General features: G+C 41.3%; 1 protein-coding gene across 1 annotated transcript in view; it reads left to right on the top strand.

The window, feature by feature from the left end:
* ANKFN1 (ankyrin repeat and fibronectin type III domain containing 1) overlaps positions 1 to 20,565 on the top strand; it is a 126,310-nt gene that overhangs the window by 49,262 nt on the left and 56,483 nt on the right. The window contains exon 7 of the mRNA XM_088138208.1: positions 1,675 to 1,782. Coding sequence (XP_087994334.1) covers positions 1,675 to 1,782 — 108 coding nt within the window. The remainder of the gene's footprint in view (positions 1 to 1,674; positions 1,783 to 20,565) is intronic.

Raw genomic sequence — 20,565 nt, forward strand, 5'->3', positions numbered from 1 at the left:
TTGCATAATGGTTGTTAGAAATGCACCTTGCTCCCCAACTCCATTTACAGAGCCAAATTGGATCTCTAAAGCAGGGATGTTCAGTTTAAGCCCTAGGATCATATGCAACCTTCCAAGCTCCTGAGAAAGTTGACAACAATATTTAATTTTTAATGTGGCAAAAGGGGTAAAATATTAAAGGAATGGGGAATAAACATATTAAGTCAATTTAATTTTAGATTTAATGAAATCAAATTTAGTTTGGTCTAGTGCAGAGGTCCCCAAACTCTTCAGCTCATCAATCCTTTCATGTAGTTTCAGATTGTTCATCAATCCCCAAACATTTATTGTATGAAAATAATTTAATAAATACTACTTTAACTAATAGTACTATGAATAATAATAACAATAACAATAACACAGACCCCTTGGATAGTCCCATCAACTTTGGGGGTCAATATTGACCACTTTGGGGAATCCTGGTCTGACGGGACATATGATAATGCTCAACAGGCCACAAAGTATATATCTTGTTCTGAAGAGGAGCATTTTGATGGAATCCCAATGATTGGACTAGTTATAATTTTGCAAACAGATTGTAGTCCCCTATCCACATGGTATTTATAGGTTGCTTCCCAATTTCTCCAAATATATTATCTAAGTAACAAACCTATAAAAAGATTGTTATTTTTACTATCTTGTATGTTTCTTAGTTAGATTACTATGTCACTTTTTCCCCAGCAATTCAATACAGCCTACTTAACACTCCCTCCAACAATTTCATCTTACAAACAACCATGAGAAATAGTTGGGAGATTGGGATAAACAGTTTCTCCTAAGTTAGGAGAAACTTGGCCTCCTGACCACTTGGCCTCCTGACCTGTTGATTGACCAGAGAAGGCCCAGCAGCAACACAGTGATGTCATCAGAAAGGGAAGGGCTGAAAAAATTGGGTCTATTTTTCATCTGTTTGGGGTGAGGGGACTAGGGTGGGGGTATGGGAATGGAAGTGTTTCTTGCAGAGAGTTTTACTCCTTTCCCCACTCCTAAAACCTCCCCCTAATCTCAAAATGAAGTAGAAATTGCACTACTAACATTGGCCATTTTCTCACTGAGTTCCACCAGTGTAATCTTGGGATGATTCACCGGCCACCAATGAGGTGGGATGGCATGTAACTCACAGGCTGTGGATTGCTCACCTCTTAACATGGAGGTAGGTTCAAAGTCACTCTGAAGTCTTCCAACGGCTGAATGTGTGAACCTGAACTGGGTCTCCCCAGTTCTAGTCCAACATCCTAACTAGTGTATACCAGATGGGCTGTATCCTTGGCAGCTTATTCTTGTCTTCTGACTGTAGCAGAGAAAGAGTGGTTTGTCTAAAGCAACCCACTCCGTTCATGTCTGGGTAGAAAACTGTCAGGGGAATTTCCCTATTCTCAGTTCATGCTGTAAGGATGCCACAAAAATATAATCCCAGAGAGAAGGAATTTTTCTTTCCACCTAGAAAGGGATAGCAAAGCAAGCTGGCCAGCAGCCATTTGCAAAGGAAATGGCATTTCACACCAGTGTTCTGGTCAAGGGCAGACGTTAAAACCAGATGCCCGGGGCCCATTCTCTCGGTGGCCAGCAGACACAGGAGCAGGGCCACTGCCTTTCCCTTTGCTCCACTTTCATTCTGTTTCTTTTGTTCACCAGACTGGAAAGACTGCGATGGCAGAGAGCCTAGGCACAGGGGACAGATTGAAGCCCTGGAACGTTTGCTGCAGCAGGTTAGAGCGTCTCGCCCGAGCTACAGTTGCCGAGGTAAGGGTAAAGTATCCATCGGGTAGGGCACCAGGCAAAGCCTCTGTGGCGCCTGTAATTTTAGCAGCCTTCTATCTGGGTCATACCTTCCCATTCATCAGGAAAAGAGAGATATTAATATTGGCCCATCTGGAATCACTTTAGCAGACTATCTCGCTCTCGGTTCTCCAAATTGGCAACGCAGCAAACATTTGAAAGCAAGCTTCCACCAAAATACTCCTCTCCCTCCTCCTTCCCTCCCCCTCCCCACTGCACCTTCTTTTTCTTTCTCTCTCTCCCAGTCTCATAAATGAAAACCATTTAACATGTTCAAAGCCTAACTTGCTTGTTTGCAGGAATGGGTAGCAGACAATGTTGGAGCTGATGCCTTTCTCTAGCCATCTCTTGGACAAATGGATATCAGTGGTTTTACTGAACTCCTACTACTACTACAGTATGTAAGAAAAAGACAGCCTCCTGGATCACATAAAAATTGCTTTTCCTTGTTGCTGCATATTCCAAGCCTCCTCCTCACAATAATGGGAAGGAGCTTCCAGAGTCATGGCTATAATTTCAATCAGCCCTTCTGACGAGTATGACATTTATCCTGTACACAGCGCTGAGTATTCTTGCTAGTTAATAGGCACCGAAGTTCATAGTCTACACACGTTAGCAGGGATCAGCGGGACACAAGTACTTCATGGGACTTCTATGACAGGCTTTGCAGATCCTCAAAAATCCTATTCATTCAAATACCAACATTGCTAGGGCAATTTTCGGGAAAGGAATAGATAGGGATTATGCTAACTTTCAAAAAAATGTATGAGATGGCAAAGGAACTTCTTCCAGATTGGTTGAAACTTTTAAAAGGCTAGCATGTTTATAGCAGCAGTAGGCCTTTTGCAAAGAAGCTTCTTCACTTCTCCAGCACTTCCTGGAGTTGACCACCTGAATACACAGTATTGCTGCTGTATGTGCTGGGCTTTTAAAAGTTTAAATAAAGCTTCAATCCTCTTGCAGTCCCTCCACAATTTTTGGTGAGGGAATTCTCAACCAGGTGACCACAGGGACACTGCGATGGTCATAAATGCAAGGTTGTAAAGTCACTTTTTCAGCACCATTGTAACTTCGAACAGTCACTAAACAGGGCAGTCGTTAACCAAGGATTACCTGTATAGAATCAGCACAATGCATCTTGCAAGATTGATGTCAGCCTTCAGGGTAGACCAGATCAGGAAACAGACTGTACTGGAAGAATTGAATTATTCCTTACTAAGATAGGCTCCAAGAGCTCACTTTTGTAGGCCTCCTTGTGCTTTTCCTCCCTCCCTCTTATATCCTAGTAAATCAGAGAGGAGCCTGCCTGCGTCTCTTCCAGATACTATCTTATTTCCTAGGACTTAAAGAACGTTTCACCCCCCTTTGCTTATGTAATGGTCCTTGCATGTTTCTGTCCAGGTCATCTCTCTGATTCTCTACACCTAACCATGGCACTAGTTCCAGTCTGGCTGATTTCATCAGACAGAAGGGGCAAGGGGCAAGCTAGCAAGGGGTGGCCTCATCTCTCCACATATCCTGCCCACATCCTCAAGGTCCACAAGGTGAAAAAAAAATCATATGAATCTGAGAAGTGGTTGCCAAGTTTACCTCCCTGTGACATTGCCCAACATAAAATCTAAGTCAAGGTGAATCTGGGCTTCAGAGAACAATTAAAATTGCTCCCAGTGAGTCTCCAGCTGTTTCAACTTCCTCCCCTCCCACACTATCTTGACTGGGGAGAAGGTGACATGCAATACAGAAAAATGTTGCCAGCCCTCTTCACTGCACCCACTACAGTGGAGTAGTATTTCAAATGGGCCTGAAAGTGGACCCCATTTTGTTCAGTCTGATTTGTCCAGAGAGTGCTTCCATTTCTGCTCAAATTCTACTTGTCTGCTTCTTCACTCTCAGCTCCCTGATAAATCAAGATGCTGTTTGAAACTGTACCACCCATCCACCCATCCACTCTGCTAACTTCAACCAGGAAGGCCTGGTGCTGGAATGGCCACTTCTGTTATTCAGGGGAACAAGAAATTACATAATCCTTTATAAGAGTTCCAGCCATAGGAATATCAATCTCTTGACCTCCTAAAGAGATTGATATTCCAATAGCAAGTCCAAGCCATTGCACTGTGCTATTCTTCTCTTCCACCTTGGGCTACATTTATTTCTCTGACAGAGATCAATGGTCAATGAAACAGTTTTGTAGATGCTGCCACCTAGAGCTTACATGGATTATTGCAGATTGGAAACTCAGCAATCTCAGCATGAATTGTCCCTCTGCTGTTTACACTGTCATAATCTGAGGTTGAATCAAATTAATTGGAGTTTATTGAAGTACTGTAAGGGCAAAGTGAATTCCTTGGCTAAGGTCACAGGATGAAGCCTTGATTCTTTTGTGTGCTGCTATGCAACAGTTCTGACTATCAAAAGTCTGATGTTCCCTTTTTTGTAACTATGGCAACATCCATGCAAGAAGAACATGCCTTTTGAAAAGGACTGGTGACATTGCATGAATAATAGGTTCTTACCATCATCATCCCATCATCAATATTATTATTGATGTCTTAGAAGAAAAGTGGAATATAAATTGACTAAATATTAACTAATAACAAGAAGAAAATGTTCTGGATAATGCATTTTGAATGTGGAACAGTAGCGCCTAGTGATGGATATATGTGGGATTATATAGAGACAGAGCCTGATTTCTGGAACAAAATTTAATATCTTGAAAAAGTGATCTCTCTTTCGCATGCATGTGCACACATACACACCATATACATACAGTTCACAAAGAACAGCAGTGCTTGGGGGGGTAATACCCAATACAGGTAGTCCTCGCTTACCAACCACTTGTTTAGCACCCATTCAGAGTTATGATGGTGCTGAATGAATGGTATTTACAACCAGTCCTCAAAGTTCTGGCCATCACAGCACCCCCACAGTCACGTGGTCGCGATTTGGGTGCTTGGCAACTGGCTGACACTTATGACGGTTGCAGCATCCCACAGTCACGTGATCGCCATTTGTGACCTTCCCTGCTGGCTTCCCACAAAGTCAGTGGGGAAGCCAGCAGGGAACATTTCAGTTGCTCTGGTAAGTTCCCCCAGGCTTCCTGCACTCATGCCATGGCACGGCATCCATCACCCTGCCTTCCTGCACTTGCACCTTGCCATCCATCGTCTGGCCTTCCCGTGCTTTCACCACGCCATCCATCCCCCCAGCCTTCCTGCACTTTCACACGGCCTGCACCCAGCCTCCTCTGGCCTCCCCCAACTCATGCATGGCCTGCTTCATCCCTCCCAGGGCCACCTCCGGCTTCTCCCACTCCCGAGGCATTTCTGTGGCAACCTCATGCTCCATGCCTAGGACTCCCGCCACTTCCCACTTAACAACCTGCACATCTTGGGGTTACAACAGCAACCAGGACTGCCAGGAACTTTGTCACTAAGCTATGAGGTCACATAACGTTGTGCTTTATGACCATATCACTTAACGATGACAATCCCGGCCCCAATTGCCATTGTAACCTGAGGACTACCTGTACGTAGTTTTTTCTTTTCAGTAGCAGAGGTACTATAACCATGAGATGCCACTTGAAAAGGGTAATATATGAATGGCCTAAAGGAAGCTTCAAAGATTTTGTAGTATACAGCAAGCTGTTTTTAAAAAGCCACTTAACCCTTTTCTACCCAGAGTAGAATATGTGTTCAAAACAGAAGTGAAAATCATATACCATCTTCTTCACAGGCATAGAGTGGAACTCTAAGAAAAAAAACCCTGTGTACCTTGATATTTGTGGGTTGACCAAAAGATGGGGACAGCCCTACCAGCCCTCCAAAAGGGACCCTCCAAACTAATTTTTAATAGGGCAGAAGGGACATCATTAAATGCATGGAAAAATATCATATGCTCTGATTTTGATTAATTTTAAATCAAATTTAGTTTTTATCCTGACTTTGTTTGCTTCCTTGTCTTGGCTTCTCCAATTTCCTGGTGTGTGTGTGTGTGTGTGTGTGTGTGTGTATGTGTATGTGTGTGTGATCCTCAGTACAGTGGTACCTCTAGTTACGAACTTAATCTGTTCCGTGACTCTGGTCGCAACTCGAGTTGGTCGCAACTAGAGGTAAATTTTCCCATAAGGTTCAATGTAAATACAGTTAATCCGTTCCGCCCTCCGAATTTGGTCGCACCACGAGGCAAATTTCCCCCATAAGGTTCAATGTAACTACATACGGTTAAACAGTTCTGAAACATATGCACCTCTTCCAGCACTTGTGTCCTCTTCCTTGTTAAGATCGTTACTCCTTTTGCCACAGCAGCTCCTCTGATGGCATCTTTATTCTTCAAAATAGTCGAGATGGTCGACTTCGCCATCTTGTACTCCAAGGCCAGATCAGTCACACGAATACCACGATCGTGCTTTTCTATAATGTCCTTCAGTTCGATCATCACTTTTTTCTTCAAAGCCTTATTCTTGCCAAGCCTGCTCTGCATTTTCTTTGGAGCCATGCTGACAAGCACACCAAAAACCTTCCAAACGCCACAAAACACACCACAAGCCTCACCGAATGTCTCCTTGCTACCGCGATCTCGCCCACAGGAAGCCACGACCGCATGGCAACAGGGAAAATGGCCGCGGATCCGGTTCGTAACTCGAGGCGGAGTTCGCAAGTCAAGGTAAATTTTTGGGGCCGGAGCTGGTCGTATCTCGAAAACTTCGTAAGGAGGGGCGTTCGTAGCTCGAGATACCACTGTATACCATTCAAAGATACACACACCTCTGCTCAGATAATGCAGATTTGTGGCTGGAGAAGATATGTAGGAGAAAACTGGCAAACAAAAAAAGGTACTTAATGGAGAGGCTTTCAGTTTTCTGTGAATATGCATCCTCCCTCTTCCTGCAATATTCTATCGTGGCCTCCAAGCCAAGCTGTAGGGGAAAAAAAATTAAAATAACCTCAACATATTTGCAAAAGAGAATCAGTTGATGACAGAAGGTTTAAGCACTTCTCTCTCCGATCACTTTTCTTCAGCAAATGTCCTTTCATCTCTTGCCTTAAAATAACTGAGATACAAACTGTGTAGTTCTTTGTCAATTCTTATGCACAGACTTACTTAATTTTAGTAAAACTTAGTAAATACAATTTAAATTTATTTAAAATAAATAAATAGATGGGGAGGTGGATGGATGGATGGACAGATAATGCTGGAAAAGTAATATGTTTTTTTCTTATGCAATTCTGCCATTAACAAAGGTAGAACAACAGAATGGCACTGTAGGTTTCTAAGGATTGTTCTTTATATAGGAATTGTATGTCTTACCTACGCTATAGACTATGAGGAGCTAGAAATCACTAATACAGAAATAGGCACCTCTTCACCAACCTGTAATTTCTAAGATATGGGCAGAAAGTCATAGCAATACATCTGATATAAAGGTGGTCCAGTTAGATATTGATTTAAAAAACCAATCTGGGAAAAGAAAACCTTGACAACTCTATGGGGACATCAGCATTTTCAAAAGGGCTTGTAAATAGTTCAGCTGTTCCTTCTGAACTTGCTCTGCAGTACATTAGTATCTTTGGGGAGAGATCTTTGTTTTTCTAGATTTAATCTTCTAGCACACACTCAAGTCATCCATTTGTCTTCAGAAATGATGTAAACAAGTTTCAGCAACTGCAGATTGCTTGGCATTGCTTGGGGATCTAAACTCTTGGAAATTTTTTATTTCCCTTCTTCCCCTTTTATGATTCTTCATTTCAAATAATTTTTTGTAGTTAAACGGATCAGTGTGACAATCTAAGGAAACCAGAGAGAGAGAGAAATGTAATGCTTTCCTTATCCAGTAAAATGCTGAATGGCTAATTCCAAAGTTAGTCCATAGAAATATTTGAATAGCAATGTAAGCTGTGATACCAGCTCTTCTCATTCTGCAAATGGCAGAGGTTCTCAATAATAATGACAACAACATTAATAACTTATCATACATTTAACAATTTATTGTTGTTGTTGTTTAGTCGTTAAGTCGTATCCGACTCTTCGTGACCCCATGAACCATATTGCGCCAGGCCTTCCTGTCCTTCACTGCCTCCCTGAGTTTACTCAGTTTCATGCTCATTGCTTCAGTGATGCTATCTAACCATCTCATCCTCTGCCGTCCTCTTCTCCTTTTGCCTTCAATCTTTCCCAGCATCAGGGTCTTCTCCAAAGAGATCTCTCTTCGCATTAGGTGACCAAAGTATCTGAGCTTGAGCTTCATTATCGATCCTTCCAATGAGCAATCAGGGTTGATTTCCTTTAAGATTGACTGGTTTGACCTCCTAGCAGTCCAGGGGACTCTCAAGAGTCTTCTCCAGCACCACAGTTCAAAGGCATCAATTCTTCGGCGCTCAGCCTTCTTTATGGTCCAGCTCTCACAGCCATACATTACTACTGGAAAAACCATAGCTTTGACTATGCGGATCTTTGTTGGCAAGGTGACGTCTCTGCTTTTTAATATGCTATCTAGGCTTGCCATAGCTTTCCTCCCAAGGAGCAAGCGTCTTTTAATTTCATGGCTGCAGTCTCCGTCTGTGGTGATCTTGGAGCCCAAATAAATGAAGTCTGTTACTGCTTCCATTTCTACCCCTTCTATTTGCCAGGAATTGATGGGTCCAGATGCCATGATCTTCGTTTTTTTAATGTTGAGTTTCAAGCCAGCTTTTGCACTCTCCTCTTTCACCCTCATCAAGAGGCTCTTTAGTTCTTCTTCACTTTCAGCCATTAGGGTGGTATCGTCCGCATATCTGAGGTTGTTGATGATTCTCCCTGCAATCTTAATTCCGGCTTGTGATTCTTCCAGCCTGGCATTTCTCATGATGTACTCTGCATATAGGTTAAATAAGCAGGGTGACAGTATACAGCCTTGTCGTACACCTTTCCCTATTTTGAACCAATCAGTTGTTCCATGACCGGTTCTAACTGTTGCTTCTTGGCCCGCCTACAGATTTCTCAGGAGACAGGTAAGGTGGTCTGGTACTCCCATCTCTTTAAGAATTTGCCACAGTTTGTTGTGATCCACACAATCAAAGGCTTTTGCATAGTCAATGAAGCAGAAGTAGATATTTTTCTGGAACTCTCGTGCTTTCTCCATGATCCAGCGAATGTTGGCGATTTGATCTCTAGTTCCTCTGCCTCATCGAAACCCAGCTTGTACATCCGGTAGTTCTCGGTTCATGTATTGCTGAAGCCTAGCTTGTAGGATTTTGAGCATAACCTTGCTAGCATGTGAAATGAGTGCAATTGTGCGATAGTTTGAGCATTCTTTGGCATTGCCCTTCTTTGGAATCGGAACATAAACTGACCTTTTCCAATCCCATGGCCACTGTTGCATTTTCCAAACTTGCTGGCATATTGAGTGCAGCACTTTAACACCATCATCTTTTAGTATTTTAAATAACTCAGCTGGAATACTGTCATCTCCACTAGCTTTGTTGTTAGCAATGCTTCCTAAGGCCCACTTGACTTCAATCTCTAGGATGTCTGGCTCAAGGTCAGTGATCACACCAGCGTGGACATCAGGAACATTAAGATCTTTCTTGTATAGTTCTTCTGTGTATTCTTGCCACCTCTTCTTAATCTCTTCTGCTTCTATTAGGTCCCTGCCTTTTTTGTCCTTTATCATGCCCATCTTTGCACTAAACGTTCCTTTCATATCGCCAATTTTCTTGAAGAGATCTCTAGTCTTCCCCATTCTATTGTTTTCCTCGATTTCTTTGCATGGTTCATTTAAGAAGGCCTTCTTATCTCTCCTTGCTATTCTCTGGAAATCTGCATTCAGTTGCTTATATCTTTCCCTTTCACCCTTGCTTTTCGCATTCCTCCTTTCCACAGCTATTTGTAAAGCCTTATCAGACAGCCATTTTGCTTTCTTGCATTTCTTTTTCTTTGGGATGGTTTTAGTTGCTGCCTCCTGTACAATGTTACGGACCTCCGTCCATAGTTCTTCAGGCACTCTGTCTACCAAATCTAATCCTCTAAATCTATTCATCACCTTCACTGTGTACTCACAAGGAATATGATCTAAGTCATACCTGAGTGGTCTAGTGGTTTTCCCTACATTCTTCAATTTAAGCCTAAATTTTGCAGTAAGAAGCTCATGATCTGAGCCACAGTCAGCTCCTGGTCTTGTTTTTGCTGTCTGTATAGAGCTTCTCCATCTTTGGCTGCAAAGTATGTAATCAATCTGGTTTCGGTATTAACCATCTGGTGATGTCCATGTGTAGAGTCGTCTCTTGTGTTGTTGGAAAAGAGTGTTTGCTATGACTAGCTTGTTCTCTTGACAGAACTCTATTAGCCTTTGCCCTGCTTCATTTTGTACTCCAAGGCCAATCTTGCCTGTTATTCCGATTACTCCTTGACTTCCTACTTTAGCATTCCAATCCCCTATGATGAAAAGGACATCTTTTTTTGGTGCTAGTTCTAGAAGGTGTTGTAGGTCTTCATAGAACCGGTCAACTTCAGCTTCTTCGGCATCAGTGGTTGGGGCATAGACTTGGATTACTGTGATGTTGAATGGTTTGCCTTGGATACGCACTGAGATCATTCTGTCGTTTTTGAGGTTGTACCCCATTACTGCCTTTCCCACTCTCTTATTGACTATGAGTACAACTCCATTTCTTCTAAGGGTTTCTTGGCCACAGTAGTAGATATAATGGTCACCCAAATTAAATTCACCCATTCCCGTCCATTTCAGTTCGCTGATTCCCAAGATGTCGATGTTCAATCTTGTCATCTCATGTTTGACCACATCCAGCTTGCCTTGGTTCATAGATCTTACATTCCAGGTACCTATACAATATTGTTCTTTACAGCATCGGACCTTCTTTTCGCTTCCAGATACATCCACAGCTGAACGTCCTTTCGGCTTTGGCCCAGCCGCTTCACTCTTTCTGGAGCTACTTGGAATTGCCCTCCGCTCTTCCCCAGTAGCATATTGGACACCTTCCGACCTGAGGGGCTCATCTTCCGGCGTCATATCTTTTAGCCTTTTAACATTGTCCATGGGGTTTTCTTGGCAAGGATACTGGAGTGGGTTGCCATTTCCTTCTCCAGTGGACCACATTTTGTCAGACGTTTCTGTCATGACCTGTCCGTCTTGGGTGGCCCTGCACGGTATAGCTCATGGCTTCACTGAGTTACGCAAGCCCCTTCACCACGACAAGGAAGTGATCCATGAAGGGGTAATAATTTATATTAATTTATAATGATTATATAACACTCTAAATTTATAATAGTTTTGTAAATTTATATGCCACCCAGTTCTCACAACTCTTTGGACAACGGCCTCCTTCAAGGCAAGAAGTACATCTAATAAGCACCAATTCTGGGGCCTATTCTCTTGACCTTCCCCTGGCATGATAGCCCCAGGCCCCATTCAATGTGCATGATAACTTTAATTATGCTACTGAATGCTTAGTTAGCAATAACGCTGCCAGTGCCATGCAGTTGCTTACTGTATTGTGGGATTATATTATGTGGAGCATCAACATGTTTCCTACCTGTTAAGTATATTGGAAGAGTGTTCACTGTTACACAGAGTACAGTATTTGAACATAGAAGCAGGTTTGGTTCTCAATACTCCTTAAGTCCAATTCACTGATTCTGGCTCATTCACACTATCCACAGTAGAGGACTTTAGCTGGGCAACCTCTAGCCTGCAGGCTGCATGTGGGTTATAGAAACTTGCCCGCTTTTTCCTGCTTCCCCACTGATCCACCATCAGCTGAGCATTAGAGGGAAAGTTATGATCTCTTACAGCTATTGTTATATGGAGACAGCACTTTGTATTGAGATTCCTGGAGGAACTCAGCTCTTCCCCCTATCTCTAGTCATCCCATACGACTAAGTTCGCTCTTTCTGTCCCACTAATAGCAGAAGGAAAACAATAGTTACAAATGGTATTGTTGCATACACTTTAACTTTTCCAGTGAGGGTGATCCAGCCAGAATGGCTTCTTCTCTGCTGCTTCTTGGCTGCATCAGGATCACTGGGTTGTGGGTTGATGTGAGAGAGGCTGTGTGGGAATGATATCCCATGCATATCTGTATAGGCCAGAGAAAGTGAATGGAAGATAGCTTAAGAAATAAATAAAAGGAAGAGAAAGGAAAAGAAAGGGGCATTGCCACTCAATTCTTTGGACTTGCCCATTCTGGGTTTTGGCCATGCTCCATGGGCAGCATGCAAACCCAACCACTTTCTCATGTGGAAATCCCCCAGAGATTACTCAGTACCAGTTCAGAGAAGCAGGGAAAAGTGGAAGGCATGAGAATTTTTACTCCCAATATACTTTTAATCCTCAATTATGCTGGCGGTTCATTTCATAATCAGTCCCAGATTTGCCACCAAATGCAAGGAATTGTGGCCAGCTGCAGCTTCCCAATACCTGGCCCTATGTGATGCATGCGTCCATCATGTTCACATCTTTAAAGTTCACTCTTAAAACGCGTTACTGTAGATGTTTACCTTAAGATGTGGCCCTGTGGACGTAAATTTTCTGATGCTATGCCTAACTGAGAAATTCTAGAAATGCTGAGATAAATGCTAGGGACAGTTTCCATTCTGTTTGCTTAAAAGTAGCCAGTGGTTAGGGATTCTTGCTCTTGACTATAAATTATAAACTTACTCATTATCTCCTGTATACCAATTTTTCTAGAAACCTCCATTTTGTATGTTGATTATGCTATACAAAATCTGACAAAATCATGTCATTTAGTGTCTTCTCTGACTGAAAGTTCTTTCCTTTTCAAGGATAAGAACGAGAGAAACACCTGGGTTGCTTTAAGTTGTTCTAAGTGTAGTGTAGTGGGAGGGGACGTGGTGGCACAGCAGCTTAATGATGCTGAAAGTTGCCACCCAGAAATGGTCAACACTTCAGTGGTTCGAGCCCAGCCTTTGCGCAGCACAGCGAGCTCCTGCTTCCTCCCCAGCTCCTGTCAACCCAGCAGCTTGAAAACTTAGAGAAATGGGGACTCTCACCCCGGTGGGAGGAAAAATGCTGGTGGCGCCTTGCAAAGGAGCCAGGAGCAGTTGCCAGTAATGCGGAAGCTGCACACGCCCGAAAAAGGCACGAAGCAACAGAAACCCCGCCTCCTGCACCACCAGCTGGGCTCTGCTCTAGGAAGGAGGCCCTGGCAAACCACTTCCGAAACACCTTGCCTTGAAAACTGCAGGGACTCGTTCAGGCAGTCACCGCAGAATCAGTCTGAATCGTCCAGAATCAGCACTGCAGCATGATTGAGTGCAGATTAAAAAAAAAAAAAAAAAGTGTAGTGTATCTGCTTGTTTCCCAGCTATAAGGTATGAAGAACATCCAATGATGTACATACAGCTTTAAACATTTATTTATTTATTTGTTTATTCATGAGCCTTTGAGTCAGTGTTGAATTCTGGCAACTGCCTGGACAAGTCCCTGCAGTTTTCTCGGCAAGATTTCAGAAATGGTTTGCCACTGTTTCCTAGGGCTGAGAGAGAGTGATGGCTCCAAGGTCACCCAGCTGGCTTCATGACTAAGGCGAACTAGAACTCATGATCCCTTGGTTTCCAGACTGATGCCTTAACTACCTCTCTTTAAAGATACATAGACAATACATTTTAGAAGCCTGATTCTTTCTCACATGCATGCACTTCAAATATCTGTTTGTAAATCATTACAGGTAGTTCTCACTTAATGACGGTAATTGAGACTGGAATTTCCATCATTAAGTGATGCTGTCATAAGGCACAACATTATGTGACCACACCACTTAGCAACAGAAATTCTAGCACTTCTAGTTGCTGTCATTAAGCTAATCACCATGGTTCGTTAAGTGAGGATGTCACGTGGTCACCATTTGCGACCACCTGCAGGCTTCCCCATTGACTTTGCTTGTAGGAAGCTAGCAAAGAAGGTCACAAATGGCAATCATGTGGCCACGAGACACTGCAATGTTGTAAATGCGAGCCAGGAGCCAAATGCCTGGATCACAATTGCATAACCGCGGGGATACTGCAAGCAAAGTAAGTATGAGGACCAGTCATAAGTACCACTCATTCAGCATCATCATAAGTTCAATTGGTCATTGAATGAGTGGTTGTTAAATGAGGCTGAGCTGTATTTTATTTATTTATGATATTCTACTTGTTTTTGTATGTTAGACTGATAGTAGCTTCCTGTTCAAAGGATGGATTGAGTCTAGGGATATAAAAGAAATTTGCTATGAATTTCTGTGCAAGTGGATTTGCTAATTCCAACAGAATGGTCTCCACCATGGAGTCAACCCACTGGTGTCTCTCCTTCTTTCCTTAAAAACTTGTGTACATAATACACAAAATTGTCTGAGAGATATTACCCTTGCACTCTGCTTATCTTCTCCCATCCTCTTCACGTACTTGGCCTCTAACACCCACACATATATCCACTAACCACTCGTGTTCAGCCTCTTCCATCTTCCCACCTACTCATCACATAAGCTCTCTTGTCCTTCCCCATCCAAGTTCTGTATGTTAAGAAAAATCCTCTCCTCTCCTCTCCTCTCCTCTCCTCTCCTCTCCTCTCCTCTCCCCTCCCCTCCCCTCCCCTCCCTATGTCAGTTATATTTGCTTTTATTTAATGAGATAATGAAGATTCATTTTGATGTCACCTGCCAAACCTTTTAACTACTTAGCATAGAACAGATTTATGCCTTGTGTCTTCCCATAAAAATTTTAAACCCTGGCTGTTACCTAATCATCATTCTTTACTCTTGGAGGACAACAGCTAAAGATAATACTGTTGGATGACTATATATTATCATCAGGATCAGAACGAGTATGCTTCTCAATTAACCTTTTCCCATTTACACCTAACTACAATATAAACATGTCCTGGCAATATCTTTTTTCTACCATGTCCCTGTAGTGTTGCTTTCATCTCATCTCATCTCTGGCCTTTGAGTAAGATGGAATTAAGTCATCCTCAGATGTACCAGGCAATCTCATGAGGTATGCATTTTTTAGGCTCTGTCATCCATCATCTTGGAGGGAAATCAGATGACTGGGAACAGAAGCAATAAAGAAAAGACAGGGAATGGCAATGGGAATGGCAAATTTCATCTTGGTATAGTTTTCTGCCAACTCTAGGATGGGTGGAGAGTGCTTCACAGTAGCAATGGGGAAAGGTCTCCTATCTATACAAAGGAACATATGCCAGAACATGCTATTGAACTCATGTTTTATTGGTAAACTTTGCACTGATTAAGAGTCAGTAACATGGTACCTGGAAGTTACAAAACTCCTAGACTCTAATTAAAAAATTGATTGAAATTAATAAGATTGTAGCATTCTCACATGAAATCTCATATGAGAACTTAAAATCTCACACAAGATCATGAAATCTTATGAGATTTGAGAGTCCCACAAGATTTAGAATTATTTTGTTTGATCTGGCAGGGCTCTTTTTATTTCCTTATGTTAAGTATTTGGAGGAAGTTTTTTCGTTTTATGGCTTTATAGCTCACTTGCCTTATCATTTATTGATGCAGCTTTGCTTTTGGATATAGTTTTGCTGTCATACAATTAGTACCACACTATGTTATTTATTAGCTAATTAAATGGCAGGCTTTTCAATGTTTCTTCCTGTGGATCTCAAATTATTTTTTAATCCCACTCGAGTATTTCTGGCCCCTGTTTATTCAAGATTATAAAAACAAAGCCTATCAGTAGTGGCCATTAAGGTGCTCATGGAGTAAAGCCAAAACATTTGACTAGCCAAGTGGTACACTTCCCCACTGTAAATGTGCCCTGTGTTATAGCAAACAAACACTGCAATTATATCAATAAAATAAATATTGCTATAATTGCATTGTGTTTTTTGCTGTAACGCATTAGAAGAAGGAAGGAAGGAAGGAAGGAAGGAAGGAAGGAAGGAAGGAAGGAAGGAAGGAAGGAAGGCAGGCAGGCAGGCAGGCAGGCAGGCAGGGAGGATGTGTGTGTGTGTGTGTGTTGACTTTGATTATAATAGTAAATCTAATACAAAATAAAGAAAAGAGAATAGAAAGAAGGAGTAAAAAGTACAAAAAAAAACAGAGAAGAAAGAGAAAAGAAGGGATATAACAAAGAAAGAGAAAAGAAATATATAAAGAAATGACTTCCAACCTGCATCACAGCAAGTATAAACAAAGTTAGTGATTCTCCATCCCCTCTAAGGTGGCAAGCATTTATCTCTTCATCCCATATCACATCTCTTATCTATAAACAAATCCATAAAGCATTGTCTTTTCAGTCCTGGTGTCAGCAGAAAGTCCAAAAAGGGTTGCCAGAGATAACAATATATATTGTCCTAACCTTGGTCAAATAAAACAACTTTATATTCCTTCCTTTTACTTCTAACAGTTTTAATCTTTAGTTCATTTAAATATTGTTGTAGGATTTGATTTCTCTTCATTTCTTCTTTGTCCGATTGCACAGAGTTCTTCAAGACTTTCACAAGCCTCTTTTGTAAATCCAATAGGATTATAATTAATTCCAAAATCTTATTGTAAAAATTTCAATATGCCAGTTTTATCTGGAACCTTAGTCTATTTATAACTTTCTAAGATCAAAATCTTATTTAGCTTTTTGCTGTTTATTTCAGATTCTTTAAATTCTTAAGCTTGTGATTAAAATTTTCTTTCATTCAGGATTGAAGGCAGACTCGCCCAGCATTTTCAATTTTGTCACTCTAAAGGTTTCTAATAGCTTAGAAGTAGTTAATAAGCAATTTCAAAAAGTGAGGTCTGCAAACTTAGTGTCCTTTAAAAGTCTCCACTGTGGTTGCAAGCAAGATGGCTGATCCTGTCATCTCCCGGTGCTCAAACCCATGGAAAACCATTGTCCTGCATTCTCCTCACCAGAAGCAGCCATCCAGAGTAACTGTGAGTGATCTTCCATCCTCTCCTTATCCAGAGAAGTTCCATGGAACCAGTCTATTCACTGGCTCCTCGGTCTTTGCCATGGTTGTTGGCTCTGCTTTCACAGAGCCATCTTCAGTTCACCATACATCCCCTGGAAGTCCAAAGGAAGGAGATTCCTGATTGGAGGCTTGCTCATAAATCTTTCCTGGATGTCCTGAAGTTAATAAACCCAACCATCACTTGTCTCCCAGCTGAAAATAAGCATGAAGAAACCTGCCAGGACACCCATTTTTATCCTGATCTCTGTCCACGAAACACAGGATAAGTCTATGAGCTTTCACTGTTCAGACTTTTGAGATATGCATTTACACTGAGGAGAGGTCACTCCTGTATTCTTTGGTACCGCTTTAGATCTTTACACATTCCAGATCCTGGGCTCTATGGAATCTTGGTCTTGTTCAGCAGCATCTTTCTCTGCCACTGTAATGGTATGTGGGAATGACTTTGGGAGATGGGGGAAGAGATGCTGCCTAGAGAAGGATCAGATGAGGTGGCATAGCCCGCAGCTGTGTAATGGGTAGAGAAAGAAATTCAGAAAGGAACCTCCCTAACCTATCAGGCTGGAAAAGAGACGGCAGGAGATTTGTATTTTCAGACTTGCAAGATTCTGTTAACGTAGCCTTACAATAAAGTAGATTCAGCTCATCTGGATGTGGTTCCTGTCTGGTATACCTGGGAAGGCTGACAGTCACCTAGGATCAGAAGGGGACTAGGGGGCCAGATTGTTCTCACTCCAATTGTATCCCCAAGTGTAAGCATTTTATTTTTCCTTCTAGAATAACAATTCACTTTCCATTTAGAAATTAACTGAGTGTATTCAAGAAATGAACTCAGAGTTAGGCCTAATTGACTAGGTTGAACATGGGGAACCAGGGAGCAAAATTCATCCTTAAAATCTTGGAGAAAGATGACTGAGTTAGATAGATTTAGGAAAATTATAATAATGCAGAGTGATTGAAATGCTTTTTAGTTATTTACAGGTCCTCTGTATTTTAAAGATAAGAGCTGCTTGAAATGACAGGGACTCTGTTTCAGCAAATTTTAAAGGGGACTTTTTTGATCTTAGAGATGAAGATAAGTGATACTGTAGTATTATTTTCAGGGACACTGTACACAAAAAAGATGGCTAGACCCAAATGACCCATAATATATCACTAGGAAAAATGATACATCATATTGATGTTGAGGTATTTGAAACCTTCCCATATACCTGGGTTTCCTAACCCTTGTAGTGGCTGTTCCCTCTAACTATATTTTACAAAAAAGAAGAATATGTATAAACAGCTTTCAGATCATTTTGTTACCAGATAATCACCTGAAAATCAGTTTGCCTTCTCCCTGTCCCACCCCCGATGTCCTTGAATTTCTTCTCTTACTGGAAAGAAATCTTGTCATAATTGGAAAGAGACCATCAGTTGATATTACTCAAAGCTAAATCACAACCTTGCCCCAGTGATCCAGCTTTTAAAATTCAAGCCTGCCCTAATCTACCTGTGCTCATTTGGTTGGTTACTATAATGTGCTCTATTCAGTTCAACTGTACATGCTTAAGCACACTCCCAGCTCTGTTTTGTACATCACTTCCTTGCTTTGCTGTCCAGGCATTTATAGATATCTGAAAAGAGCCACATTTGCACAGGTGCCCAATGCTTATAAGTGCCAATGCTAATCAGACCACTGATTGTGCAGGGACCCAGACTTCATAGGTTGCTTAAATGCATACAAGTGTATATTCACAGGAATGTCTTTTCAGATATCCCATAACAGACAGATATTTGGCAGCAGGAGTATTGGGGCATGGTCTGACCTCGTTTTCATACATTTAGTTCTATGTAGGGAAAAACTCTGGTCTCTGAGCACTTCAAGGAGTATGGCAGTCTCAGAATAACATCACCGAAAATGGCAGGCAGACATATTGGGAATCTTTTGTGGGCATAAGAGGGTTTGTTTATTTATGCATTTGTTTATTTATTAAAAATGTAGAATATATGTTTTAAGACAACAGGCATTTACTTTGCTTAACTTCTCATTTAAAAACTTGCAGAAAAAAACCCACCCCACTTCACACTGCCAAATTTCTGCATTTGATCATCAAAAGACCAAACACGTCTTTCTGGAGTCAGTCCTGTGACGCCAGAAAAAGACACAGCTACTTTAATGAGCGCTGAGAGCAATTACATGAGCTCCTTGTATGCTCTGAAGCACATCTTTTCCCTTCAGAATCAAAATGCTGCACAGCTCTAATATACACAGATTCTGCATTAATTTGAACACCTTCTGAATCTGTCCAAATTAGCCCAATTCAATTTAGGATTCAGGCTTCATATGAACCTGATGTGTTCTGCATTCTCTAATTCCTTCCCAACATCTGACTGAGGCATTCTATATCTCCACAATTCCTTGAATTCCTTGAGACCCCTCACCTTCTAAAATCTTTATCCAAGTACAGCACCCCATGTACAAACTGATATACCCAGGGGGTGGGGGGGAATGCACTTGAGGAGGACATTGCCATGCAGGTGGGTAGATGCTTTCATTAAATGCTTTTGTTCTTTTAATGGTTGGGGAACCCTGGCAGATAAAGGAGATCTGGATATGCAGTTGAATTTTATGCCTGAAGAATATGGCAACCTTTTCAATTATGACCCAGATACTTCTGAACTGGGCATCAGTTGATGTTTTGGAACAAGGATTTACAAAGGTTTTCAGGCTGCAGAACCTCTTAGTTTAAAAAAAATCTAGAACCTCTGATCTCTAGTGATAGAAAATTGGCTGCATTCAAGTGAATGTTTTTGTTTTATCCTTAGTTTGCCATAGAACACCATCAAGTTCTCGTGGAACCTGAGGGTTCAGTGGAACACATTTGAAAACCCCTGCCTTAGAAGATCATTTGCGAATTGGAATAGATGCAATTGATGCCCCACAATAGATATCCCTTCTGTAGAATGAAAACAGCCAAGATTTCATACCCTCTAGGGCTGCGTTTCATTTATGCAACAATACTGAAAAAGTTTATACGTGGATCTGAAACTCATCCATCCATCTTCTATTTTCTTTCCTTCCTAAAATATAAATGGGGGGGGGGGGAGGTATGAAAAACCTTATCTTCATTTCAAAGTCTCTTCCCTTTTCATTGTATAAGGTAAATGTGCTAATGATGTTTCATTTCCATCAATTGCAAATCACAGTATAAATTTATCTTTTTAAATATATGCTGAGAGCTTACCAATATGAATAAATATGTTCAAATGTGATTAAGAATATGCAGTCAAATGATTTATTTTTTTTTAGTATGACAAATTTAGGAGAGAGTTCCTCTTTTAAGAATATTGAAAAGTTAGCAGCATGTTAGATTTTTATATTCCTCCCAGTACCAATGAGAGTAAACCTGGCAACCGTCTCAAATTTAATCAGGATATTTATGCAGACTTTATTTTGACAGTCAAAACAGCTGTTGGAGTAAATCAAATTGTTTTTTTCTTTAATTGTCTCTAGTTATTTTTTCTTGACAAAGGAGACAGGGAACAAGCAAGAACTGCAGAGATACAAAGGATTCTATTCTCTGTCCTTTAAACTGGGGTTAATCATGAGTGATTAGTGAGAACGCTAATAAATTGAGTGAGAACACTATAAATTCCCATTGCTTTGGAGCTTGGCATCAATGACTTTAGAGGAAAAAAATTGGCTCTGATCTGCCTTAGTCTTTCTGGGTCCTCTGTCTTCCAGGAGTTTAAAAGACTCTTGCACCACATTTCAGACTGCTTTTTCAATAAGCAAAGTTTTTAAAGAACATGTTTTCTGGGAATCATAAATA

This window comes from Python bivittatus, unplaced genomic scaffold (assembly GCF_059951505.1).
Source record: "Python bivittatus isolate LINGU-HERP-01145 unplaced genomic scaffold, Pbiv_v1 ctg000220_np1212, whole genome shotgun sequence".
Taxonomy (NCBI): domain Eukaryota; kingdom Metazoa; phylum Chordata; class Lepidosauria; order Squamata; family Pythonidae; genus Python; species Python bivittatus.